General features: G+C 37.3%; 1 protein-coding gene across 9 annotated transcripts in view; it reads left to right on the forward strand.

Moving 5' to 3' along the window:
• KCNIP4 (potassium voltage-gated channel interacting protein 4) overlaps positions 1-12927 on the forward strand; it is a 399406-nt gene that overhangs the window by 244011 nt on the left and 142468 nt on the right. Inside the window, exon 1 of one of the 9 annotated variants that reach the window (XM_069014343.1) lies at positions 459-508. The exons of 6 other annotated variants lie outside the window; for them this stretch is intronic. In XM_069014343.1, the coding sequence (XP_068870444.1) occupies positions 502-508 (7 nt within the window). In that variant the 5' untranslated portion in view covers positions 459-501. Of the gene's footprint in view, positions 1-458; positions 509-11285; positions 11373-12927 lie in introns of those variants that run through there. 2 more of the 9 variants (XM_069014345.1, XM_069014344.1) reach the window with 2 other exon arrangements.

Genomic DNA, 12927 nt, shown 5'->3' on the forward strand with positions numbered 1-12927 from the left:
GTAGTAAGAGTGATTAGATGTGTTTTAATACAATTTTATTTTTTAAACAGAATTTTGAGAACTTGGCACTGCAGAAGGCAGTATGCTTTAAAACACAGCTTCCTCAGTTTACAAGTCTGTGCAGTAAAATGAATGCTAGGATCATAAAGGACAGGTGTGTTATAAGTGCTGGATTGCTACACAATCAGATAAAAAGGGTTAAAACAAATACTCTTGGGGAAGAGTTTTTCATTGTTTATACCTTTTAGACTTGAAGACTTGGCAAACCTGCTGTGTAACTATGCCGGCTGCCTGGAAAATAGCTTTTTCTTTTTTATTAGTCTAACTCAGGCTCTGATTTATTGAGCCAGAGAAGGAAAAGCTAGCTTTAGCTCTTCCATTAACACCAGCTGGGGCCTACATCACATAATGTTGTGTGAATGCACAGCTTCATCCTATCACGTCTGAGCTGCAGCAACCTGCAATTTTGCCAGTAGTACCAAAGCTTCCTAGGAGTTATTTATGCCAGGTATCTCCTTAATTCTTTGTTTCTCTGTTTGTTTCTTTTCTCTGTGATATTTTTGCTTTAATGTTACATAGTCAAAGAGGCTAAAATTGAGGAAGGAGACATGTGTGTGTAACACTAGCAAGAAACAATACCAAAAACCTCCTTATTATCGGTAATATGCTAAGGAATCTCAGAGAACAGAGAAGGGAAAAATGCTTTACTTGCATCACTGAATCTTAAAAATCCCACTATGAAAACATCATGATGAAATAAATACATCATCTGTTCTATGGCATATTTGTTTAAATATCTGTTTTGTGTATTGGAATAAACACATATAATTCAAGACCTTTCTAGTTACTATCATTAGTATAATCCATCTCTACAAGACTTTTACACTACTATATTTTGATAGCCGTTGCAAAATATTCTCATTAACTTCGCTTCTGAGCACCAGATCCAGGATGCTTTTGTTGGTGAGACTCAGCCAACTTTCTGTCAACTTATGGCATATCAAGGTAACCCACTGACTGTCATGTTCTCACCTACAGCTCTTAAATTTCTCAGTCAGCTTTTTGTTTCTTGGGCTGTTTCAGTCAAAGAGCAAATATTTTTCCTTTCCCTTGTAGGAAGCGGGCATTTATTTTCCTCCCCCTCAGTCTTCAGGGGTTCTATGGTGGTTCATTTATCACCAGCAGAATGAAGAACTGCTTATACAGGCCACTGTCAAAGTTTTTTTTCTCAGTGGAAGGGATGATGTGTAATTTGCTTTCTTGGCTTAAAATGATGCAGTGGGACAAAAGCCACTGCACCCAAATGCTTTTTCTTAGCTGCAATGTTAGACATCCATGTTTATTGGGATATTATGCGAAGAACCCAGCTGGTTTGTCTTCAAAGATAAGCTAGAGAAAACTCCCATTTTGAGCTCAGTGTTTTTCTAATTAAAATTTTTGGAAGTGTTAAATACAGCTAGTGTTAAAAGATGGGAAATGTCAAATGAAACTTAATGTTTGCATTGTAGTGAGGGCCGAGACGGAATTTGTAGCATGTTATTTCTTCACTTTTGATAACACCTGTTAAAGAAAATGTGCTGAGTTATAGGGTATTAGAGCCCTTCCAGGCTTTTCAGCCCAAACCTGAAGCAGTTGTAGAGTTCTGTTTGTTATCTTGCAGATAACCCAGAAACAATTGCAGATGTGAATAAAATAGTATTTAATGTTTTTTTTCCTTGCAGTGCTAGCACATAAGATAAAGTGAGCTTTACCCTGTGTAGCAGGTTGGGTTTGTAACCAGGCAGAAAGAACAATTTAGTGTAGTGGTTTGGCCCAAAATACTTATTACTGTTTATCTTCTGTGAGATAAGAATTAGGAGAAATGCAAAGCAGGCACCAAACTTGAAAGAATATAAAGAAGTTTATTAACAAACCTAAAAGAAGAAAAAAAAAATCATACCACACCTTCAGAACTCTCCTCCTCCCCCCACATTTCTCCCTTCTCCAAGTGACAGAGTGAAAAGACAACCCTTCAGATGTTCAGTCTGTTTACCACTTCCATAATAACCTTGTTCAGTCCATTTAGAAAGAGAAGTCTCTTCTTGCTCATGCTATGAAAACAGTATCACACCGAGACAGCCACCCACTTCCAAATATTGTTCAGTCCATTTAGGAAGAGGAGTCTCTCTGCTCGCATGTGAGTCCCTTCCCCCGACTTGCAGCTTTTCCCGCAACTGCTTTCGAGGGTCCACTCTTGAAGGTTTTTGGGGTACAATTTTAAGGTTGAGCTGTTTAGAAACAAAGCTTCACCCATCTCTGGGAGCATTTTACCTCTAAGAACAGAGGCCCTTCTCCTTCCCTGGGAGCAAAGGGTCTCCCTCATCTTCATCGTTAGGACTATCTCTGGGAGCATCTCTAGGAACTGAGGTTTCTCCTTTCCCATTTGGAGCCAAAGTCCTCATCTGGTTCATCTCTCCCTGTTCAAACTTCTCATGAAATTACAGCTGCGTCAGCATCGGCCGATCTCAGCGCAGATGCTTTTGCTAACAAGTACAAGTTGAACACTCCACCCCCCATATCTTCATGAAATTACAACAGGATACTCTGATATATCATAGCTTTACAACAGAATTTCAGCTTTAAGCATCTCCTCTCTCTCTTCGTTCAGGTTTTCAGCTCTTCACAGCACTAAAAGGGTTAATCTCACCCAGGCCTTGCAGCTGGAATGTGGCTTATCGCAGTTGGTCACCTGGCCTCTGCCGGACAGAGGAGCCACAGTGGAGGGGGGGGGGGGGGGGTAGCCAACAGCCCTGCTGGGGGGGGTTCCATGGCTGGAACAGGCCCATGGCTCCAGGCTGGCTGTGGCCCGGCCCGGCCTGGCCCAAGCAGGGCCTGGCCGGGCCCGCTGGCCCCCGCACGGGGCCTGCAGCCACCTGTGCCAGCGCCGGAAACGAGACAGAGGAGTCTGCCTCAGGGTTTCCTATTCTTAAGTGTGTATCACAGAGGCGGTCACAATTTTAAGTGGCTCAAAGAATTGTCCAAATTCAAACTGGCCACTGATAGGTTCTGTTAGGTCATAGAGGAAGCTGTAAGCACCCCTCTGCAAGAACATCACTTCTGGGACTATGCTTGCTAACCTATGACACCCTGTGGGAATTTGAGAGAAAAGATGCTTTTTTCTACCACAGTGTTATAAGTCTCACATTATGTATTGCAAGCTTTGCTATGTTCTCTTCTTTGGTTTCTTTAAGCAGAACACTTGACATTTAACTTACTAAATTGTAAGACTGTTAACTTAGCCAGGGTAGCATATCTTGACAATAATAGAAGTATACAATAAAACAGTTCAGAAGTTTCAGGCTATGTCTAGACCATTTTGAATGCCTGAGCAATGAGGTCAAGTGATACGGAGTGGTTCATGTTCATATTTTGCAGGCTGTAAGAGACAATTCACATCTATATCACCTATCATTGTCACAGGATTGCCATGCATACAAGCCATTTGATTATTGTGCATCCTCACCAATTTCCCCCGAGGAAACTGCCTCCCTGCCTGAGGGTCACAAGCACTGGTGAGATCAGTGTTGTTGGGAGCCCTTGACATATTTGTGTTTGGTCCTGAAGCAATCTACACAGATCCCTTGGCTGTCAGCAGCGGATTCCTTCATGGCCGATGCTGAGTGTACATTTGACAAGCTGACCACAAGTTCACAGTCTCTCACCATGATCTGCTAAGCCCTTCTAAACTTGTACAAAACCTCACATGAGCCTTACATCACCAGTGGGTGTAGGGATAGAAATGCCAGGGTGCTGCTTTGTGCACAGTTACAGAGATTGCATTTCCCGGGGCAAGTGCTTGGCTCCTAGAAATGAACAAGGAAAGCCCATCCTCACTCACTGGCACTTTGTTCTCACCTTAGGCAATGTCCTAAGTGTGTAGGAACAGAGAGGATCTTAAAAGTACTTAAGATCCCTACTGAAGCCTCAGCTTATCACTGTTTCACCCCAGGCACCCTGGAAGTTTTAAGTTTTTGTTTATAATGTTTGTAGGCATTGAATTTCCACTGAGAACTTTGTGCTTTTATCCCAAACACACCCTAAGAATATGATAAATAGCACTTAACAGCATGACAGCAAGCTTTCCCTCTTTTTTTTCAGTTCCCTTTACTTATATTTCTCATCTCAGCGTACTTTCATTCTCTCCACACATAAATTTGAAATGGTTACAATATCTCTTAATAGGATGGAGCTAATCAGTCACAAAATAAATCATTACAGAAAACTATAATGGCAAAAGTATTTGAGTTCTTTCATTATGTCTCCTGGAGTACTCATTTAAAACTACTGAGTCTAAGCCAGAGCATATTGCAATTCATTCCTCTTCCTGTTTCATGCTGAGCTCAGACTTCAGTGAGACAAAATGGTTTAACAGCTTGAGGTGAGAGGTAGAATGGTAAATGTCATGAGGAATAAAGCTTGGTAATAAAATATCACTTGTTTATTAGTTGGATGTTAACATATCTGTATGCATGGGTCGATGTAGATGAATTAACATCTCTGGTTGGTTTCAACTGTGAACTATAAAGAAAGATGTCATTTCTTTAGTTGTGGGTCCCAGATAGTTTCTGTCTTTAAAAACATCATTAATAAGTCTTGATTTCTTCACTGTCTGCTGTTAAATGTTTTTGGAATAAATAGGTTTTTATATTATGCACATATGTTTGTCCAAAAAAGCCCTGAGATTTCTTTCTGCAGCAATATATTGGACTGTTGCCACAGTAGGTTTTGTAAACTACTCTAGTATAGTCTTAGAAAGGAGACACAGAAACAAAAATTTTTTTTTGCATCTTATTTATGTTGTCACAAAATGAAGTGCTTTGACCTCAAGTAAAGCTCTCTAAGCTGTTCGGAAATAAATTCTTTAGCTAGAAACTTCTTTTAACAATCTATGCTCAAAGCTGATTCAATTTTTGTGATCCCAGATTATGGCTAAACGTCTCTATGTACAACTGTTGAAATAATTCATTGAGAAAAACATGAGCTTTCAGTCAGAACAAATAAATTATTCATGTTGCTGTACTTTGCTAAATAAATTGTTTGATAAAATGAATAAACTGAGTTGTGTTTCTTGCTAGGTACAGAGATATTATTTGATATGCTTTGGAGAGACTCTTTTTTTGTATACTGATTTGGTGTAATTTTCATCTCATAGCTGAGCAAATTTTAAAATTAGCTTGGCCTACCATATAATATTTCTTTATGAAAGGAGAAAATTATTTTCACAATATGGTAAATTGATGTTGTTTATTTTGGAGCTGGTTTTGAAACCTCCATTCATATTGAGCAATAGTTACCCAGTGGGACCACTTAATTAAGGACTACCTGGCTCAGAGCTCCAAAAGTGAAACTTCTATTTATATTATAATTCAAATAGAAATTTAGCAGTCCAGTAAAGTCTTAAAGATGCTGGAAACTAGAAAATGTAGGAAACTTACATTTGTTTGTTTTTTATTGATAAAATGCTTTCCAATTTTAGCTGAGACAAAGAATTAAGGAAGGTTTTGAGAAGATAATGCTGATCAGACATTTGCTCGTGTGTTAGGTACATTCTTGGTAATATATTTTGTTAAATGGGCATAATCTTCCAATGTTCTTAAATGTTTTCTTTACTCTCTTCACATTTGGCTCTTGCACCACAACCACTCTATGCTATTCCATTCATCACCCTTCAGTATTACAAGCAAAAGTCACTTGAGCTGTGTGAATCTATGAATTTAAATGCCATGGCCTTTGAAGGTGGAGTTTTGTTTGTGTAATTCCAGTATTTATTACTAATTTTGGTGGCCTCAGGAATACAGATGTACCAATGAAAACAAACCATTGTGATGACCAAAATGGTTATTTAAATGCCATAAAAGATCTTCCTATTCATGTGATACTTACTATGCTTCCTATAAAATTCACTGAATTTCCTCTACAAGGTTTTAAATAAAACTTTGACCAGCAGAGAGCAGCAATGATATACTTTAGAAGGACGTGAGCCAGCTCTTGCAAAATCCTGTTACTGGCATGAGTGATAGATAATATTGTGTATGGTTTTCATGATTTATGGGAAAACATCTGTTGAAATTAAAGCAACAATAGGGAAAATATGTTCCCGTTTAATTGAATTCTTTTATAGAACCTTTTAATTTAAAATACTTTCTGTTTAATTTCTTGTCTGTATGAAAGTTACAAAGATTTATTACTTGAACTGTGTGTAAGTCACCCTAGTTCTTAGTAGGTGATTGTTTTCACTTTGATCTGAAAATTTGCTCTGGAGTTTCAGTGATTGTGTTGGGCATTGTCTATATTTTAATTTTACAGTAAAATTTCAGCCCCATAAATGTCAATAGGCATTTTTTCCCACTGACTTATATGAAGTGTTTCACCCTTCTTGTGACGTATATATTAATAATTCATTATAAAGAGGTTAATAAGATAGGGTGAAAAATTCTAACTGTGCATTATGCTTTTCTTTTGCTGTCTGTTCACAGAGATACTTGTGCAATTTTACAGGCACTGGATAGGAAGGATGAGAACCTCTTCTTCCTGTGCTAGAGTGTTCTAGCAATGCTGTTAGAGATTTATATGCCCTGTTCTGGCCCTGTGGCTCTTCCATGTTTGATTGTGTAGCAGTACTCAAGAACAGATTAAAACAACCCTTTTTTTCTCAAGCTTTTTGTTTTACACTGAAAATTAAAAAAAAAAAAAGATAAAAGAAAAAGTGCAGTTTTTACTTTCCATCTCCTAGTGAGACTACTTTGCAAAGTACAAAAGAGCATTAACAATGCCACTGTGCTGTCACTTTTGGAAAGAAAGTGGGATTTCTGTTGGTTGTCCCAGTGCTGTCTATATGTTGTGTATACACTAGCATTTTAGCTTAAATCAGGACAGTGGTTCAGGAGTGAAGCTTCTATTCCTGCTACCACATGGAGTGGTCATACTTTCACAGCAGTATTGCTTTCAGTGTGTATAACTAAAATACATGTTCGTGACACTAATGAATATTCAGTTCTGGGAAATGCTGCATATAGTTCAGAGTCAAAATCCTGTCAAACACATGAATTAATTTGTACCTAGGAGGAGCACCTCCTTGGCACTAAGTGTTCTGCCATCCAGAGCCATCCGTGCTGCACCAAGCTGAAGCCACACTGAGTAAGGGAGTCCAGGCTGCTTCATGCAGTTTCAGAGGAGCTTGGGTGGCAGCAGCACTTCCCTGCTTAGACTGAATCACCTCTGTGTTACTGCCTGAATACTGGTGTGCAGGAAATGCTGAGGTCTAGATTAGAAATGCTGCTTAAATTTAGGTTACGCTGGGCTTGGGCAATGCTGGAGAGCTGTAATGTGAATTGCACTAGCTCTCCCCTTTTTTGAGGGTTAACTCGCATGAAGTTCCCTTTGCTTCAGTGTTTCTATTGCAAAATAGGAGAAATTGTGTCACAGAAATTTTATAAAAGTAAATTTGGTCATGTTTATGAAGCACTGAGGTTCTATCATGATGAACTCTACACAAACTAATGAGGAAAACATTGCTCTCCTCCTTCAGAGGCAGTCTTAAATAGTGTGCAACAAATTAGTTGTGGGACCATAGATTGGATAAACATGGGGAAAGAATATATTATATAGCTCTTCACTTGATGAGTACCATCCTTTTTGTAAATGTAATGAAAAAGTCTTTCAAGAAAATAATGGAATCTTGTAATTAAAGATTGTATCAGCACTCATATGCCCAAAGCACCTGGCTTGGAGTTGTATGGGAGATTTAATTCTAACATTTCATCACGTGAATGAAGGATGCTGCAATCTATGTATTATTCTTTAAACATATTGTTCTACTGCAATTCATTTAAATTAGGGGTGGAAGAGGTTTAATTTTGATTAAATTATAATTATTGCCATTTATTTATTTCTATTTAATTATTTGGAGTGTTATTAAAAAAGATTAACCATTTCATGAACCTGCTGTCCATTCATCTTAGCATGTTATTAAATATAAGAATATTCCTAGCTGTCATTGTCATAACTATTGTCACAGCAGTATTTGTATTGAACCAGTGATAGATTCTTGCTTTGCTAGGCAGAATACACTGATAGAATGAGCTACAGTCCCAGACAGGGGGGGATTACTGCCTTTACATGTAACAAGGACAAACCATAGCAAAGGAGACATTAAAAATGGAGGCTAATAAAAAAGAATGAGGTCTGTGCAAGTGTCATGTTCATTCTGACAGTGGATTTCCTTTAATTAATTGTATTTCTAGGAGGAGTTCTGTGCGGAAAGACTTCACTATATAGGATTTAATGAAGGAAAAAAAGATGAACAAGAATGTTAAGTATTGGATAAGGGGAGAAGAGTATGGTGGGCCACCAGACAGAGAATGAATGAGGGAATGGGAGCAGCTAGTCCTAACCACAAAGAGAGTTAACAGGAAAAAGGTTATTCTTCAGCATCTTTTGTAAACTTAACTTGCTGTATGGTTTTGAAATGACTTTTTTGACTCTTCAAGCTCTGATTAATATTTTATTTCAAATTCATTAATACAGAATGTAAAAATAAAATTCTCTTAAACTAGAAGAACAATTTTAAATGCCCACATTTGCTAGTCTGCCTCTAGTGCGAGATTCTGCGTGCAAAGTTTTATGCACACTGTAGTGGTTTGGTCTGAAATACTCATTACCACAGTGTGATATGAATAACAATACGCTGAGGGGATGATTTAACATTAAACCACATTTTTTTACCTTATTTCTCAGTTTCCGTGTTTTTCAGGCATTATCTAAATAAATAGGGCTGTTGCCTGTATCATTTTAATTTCTGCCTTGCGAGGATACCAGAGCAGTGGGGTTGACTTCTCCTACATCTGCCTTGGACAGGCTCTGTGTGCAGATCATGCTACCCTGTACATCCCTCACCTGATTACTGCCTTGTGGAGATCTCACTAGGGTCTGCTTCAGGCAGCTTTGCAAATCTCCCCTACCTTTCAGACAGAGCAATTTTGTTGATTAGTTTTGTTGACTATTATTTTGACCAAATGAGCCTGTTGAGGAGGTAATAGGGAAAGAGAAGCCAGTGGTCGTAAGCAGAGATTGCCACAGCACTTAATGTGGGTTTCTCAGCATGAATGAAATAATAACCAATATAGCACCTAAAATGAACTTTCTCCACACCCAGTGTTGAGGCCCTGACTGCCCAGAACTCCCATCTTTTCCTTGTTTCTCTGCTTTTTCACCTGGCTGTACACATCTGAGATTTACCCAGAAATGGAATGTCAGCCTGCAGTGAGGTGTTGCATGCCTGCTCTCTGTGCAGATACTCTGAAGCAATTGAAACATCTCACAGAGTTCTCTAATTGGATTTTCATACCTTTATTTTTTTTTTTCCTCATCTGAATACACATTTCAGCTTGATTTAAAAAATATGTCGTTTCTAAATCAAGATTCTCATAAATAATGTCTGTGAAATCTGCCCTGGGAGTCAGAAATTCTGTTATTTTGGGCCAAGGATCAACATGTCATTTTTAGTTGGATATTTTTTCAAGATATTAGTGGTTTGCATCTATTTTATTCAAAGTGACTTCACATCAGGATCTTCATTGTCTATGTGTTTACATGGATAAACACATTGTCTATGTGTTTACATACAAAAAAAAAAACTTTACAGAGTTTTTCTAATACTAGTTAATACTTTTTTCAAATGTATTATTGGAAAGAGAATTGTGAAGATAACCTTGATAATACTATACATCTACTTGCTGAAACACACTTCTTATTATAATTCATATTCATTTTAATGGTGCAGTTATGTTAGCTATAATTAGTGGTGGATTGTGTGTTTCTTATTAGCTGCATATTTTTAAAATAAATATTGCTATAATATTGTAAGTAAATTGTTTGGAATTTTTGTACTCTCCATGGGGTTGCCCAAAAGTAAATACTGTTATTTTTAGATTACACTTCACATATATCTGATGAGAAATATATAAAAATAATACTATCATTATTTTCCTTTTGAATAGCTTATAACTTCCTCTTTCTAATGTGCATACTTTTTCTTAATCTGCCTTCACAAAGTGACTTTGCCATTTGTTTTTATTTCGTGTTTTAGTTCCTCCTCCCAGCTCTTCATAATGCAAAAGAATGAGCAAACCGTCATGATTTACTTTAATCTTTAGCCTATTAAATCTTGCACTTGAAGGTCAAATTTAAGCAGAGGTAAATCTGTGTTTCTTTAATATACTTTAATTCTACAAATAAAATGTGATTGAAACTAAATTGTAGTAGGATTTCATTTTAGTATTTCTTTCTTATTCATCTGGTAAATATTGGTTAAAGGGAGGATAATGAAGATTTGAACTTACTTGTTCCCCAGAGTACAGGCATCATTTTCATAGGGTTTTGTTAAAATGTTATGAGAAGATACTTGGTGAAAATAGTAAAAGTATGAGATTGTAGCAGGAAAATGAAAAGTCAGTGAAGGGTAATAGAAATTACTAGCAGCATGGGGAAGGCTTCAGCATAAAAGATGATGTGAAGAAACCCAGTGTTTAGTGTAATTAAATTTGAAAAGGGGAAACTTTCCCAGATTTAAATTTTAAAATCAAGAATTCATTCCTTTCTAGGAAAACTGAATGTCAATTTTAAATTTAATGAAAAAGGATTGGATGTAGTGTATTATGTGTTAAGAAAACCCAACAGATTATAAGTGATAGTTCTAATAGTAAAACTGGGGGGGAAAAAAGCAACCCTACCAATAATGCTTTTCAAAGCTTAACTTCTGTATTACAGGTAGGATATGGGAAGAAAAGTTCAGAGAAGGCTTTGAAAAACTTTTAAATATTTCTACTATAAACATCTAGGAATATTTTTGGGTCTAACATTTATTTCTTCAAGTCATAGACATCACTGGAAACCATGAGACCAATACTGAATATTTTTGAAACAAAAATGCTGAAAGCAATTTTAATGAAATTTAAGAATCTCAATGTTATCAGAAACTTCCATGCAATGAAAAAAAAAAAGAATTTTTCCCTCTGTTACTCTTAGAATTTAATGACTTATTTTATCAATGATATTTTTTGTAGGAAAATATGCAAGTGTTGGTCTGAAAAAATATCTTTTCCTCTGTGCTGTATGAAGCAAACACTGCTGAGAGTCAACAGGTGTATCAGAGGACAATTGGGGGCACCTACTTCCTAATTCATGGTTTTGTCTGGGCTGCACCTGGGCTGGGGGTTGTAGCTCACAGGTTTGCTCCGGTGTCTTTGGGGACCTTGGCCCTCTGCAGGGGACAGGCTGGCTTCAGCCAGGCACAGGACTGTACAGAAGCAGGAAAGAGTCCTTCAGTGTCAGAGGTGAGTGAAATTGGTGGATTTGTCAGTTTGTGGCTGGACAAGAGGTTGGCTGAGTGGCACCAGAAGTTGTCATGTTTTTGGAAAATAGGCTTGAATTTTTCTGCAGAGGAAGAGACTCTACAGCTCTCAAATCTAGTTCCTTATTAGTATGTATTAGGTGAGGGTGGGATGGACTAAGTCTCCCATGGGAAATAAAAGAAGTAATCTCTGTATTACCTTCTAATAGGGCAGTTTATATAAACATGTATTATATGGTTCAGCTATTCAGGCTGCAGCCATCTGTATGGCATCTTGCTAGTACCTTGAGCCCTGAGGAAAAGCAGGATTGGAAATAATTTTCTCTTCAGTGCTTGGTGTTGGACTGTTCAGCTAAAATTTGACTCAGCTTAGGGAACCTGTCTAAATGTTCAGTGTGATTCTCTGGCTTTGCGTGAGGTGTCTTGGTGGCTACAAAGGCAACTCAGGTTTGAAAACCTTCCCCTGATCTCAAAATGCAGCAGATACTGAGTACAAAAGAATTGTGGGTTTTGGTGCACTGGCTTCAAAAGAAATATTCTCAGAAATTTAATATAGGGAAATAATTTGAGTTATTGTGGCAGAGAAACCATTTGGCTGAAAAGGAGGTGAAGCTAGCAATTCAGAAACAAGGCTGTAGAGTGCATTGATGGTGGGGCTGTGGGAGGGAGGAAAATTAACCTACTGTGCTGCAGCTGTGTATGTGTGAACTAGAAATACTCCAAGAATTTACATCTTTACCTGATTTTTGCTAGTTTTTCTACTTTTTTCTAGTTCTGAAGGTGAAATCTTAAATCTCTTTAATGTCATGTACAAACTTATGTGTGCTGCTTCAACATGTTAAAATATCAGAAAATTTATTTAAATGCTCAGGCTGTGCTATTTAAATCTGCTTAAAAACGATTTAATTGGAGTAGAGCAAATGTTCTGCAGACAATATCTGCTTAAATTGTTTATATTTTTTGGTTAGTATATAAACTTAAGCTATAAAGAAATTATGTCTTCTCAAATTGTCAATTTCTGCTAAGATCTTATCTGGGAGTGTGTATCCTCTTATTATATTGTAATGGCCAAGCAGAAAACACACTTAGATAAAGTAACATTGTTCTAGAAGCATTTTAAAAACCTTTCATTACATTATCAGTTCCATAGGTGTTGTGTGTGACTAGTCAGCTGGGAGATGTCATTATATACAGGATAATAAGAATTTCTCATTTGCTAGCCTTGACACATTTTATGTTAAAGTAATTTCAATCTTGTGTACAAAACTGGATTTACACAATGAACAAGTTCTTAGATATCATCTACCTTGTGTGTAATGAAGGGTTAAATTTTTTTTTGCTAGAAGGGGTATCAGATCAAAGGGCTAGAAGAAAGTGTATCTATTCCCCCTGTTCTTGCCAAGAAAGTGTACAAGGCTGACTGTCAAGAGTGTAGCAAAGAGTTGGCAGTGGTTCTGAGATGGACACCATCTAACAGAAAGAAGCAGCCTTAGAATTTCTGATTTTGACTATTTAAATATGTATGAAAAGCTGGGGTT

This window comes from Aphelocoma coerulescens, chromosome 4 (genome assembly GCF_041296385.1).
Source record: "Aphelocoma coerulescens isolate FSJ_1873_10779 chromosome 4, UR_Acoe_1.0, whole genome shotgun sequence".
NCBI classification, from domain to species: Eukaryota; Metazoa; Chordata; class Aves; order Passeriformes; family Corvidae; genus Aphelocoma; species Aphelocoma coerulescens.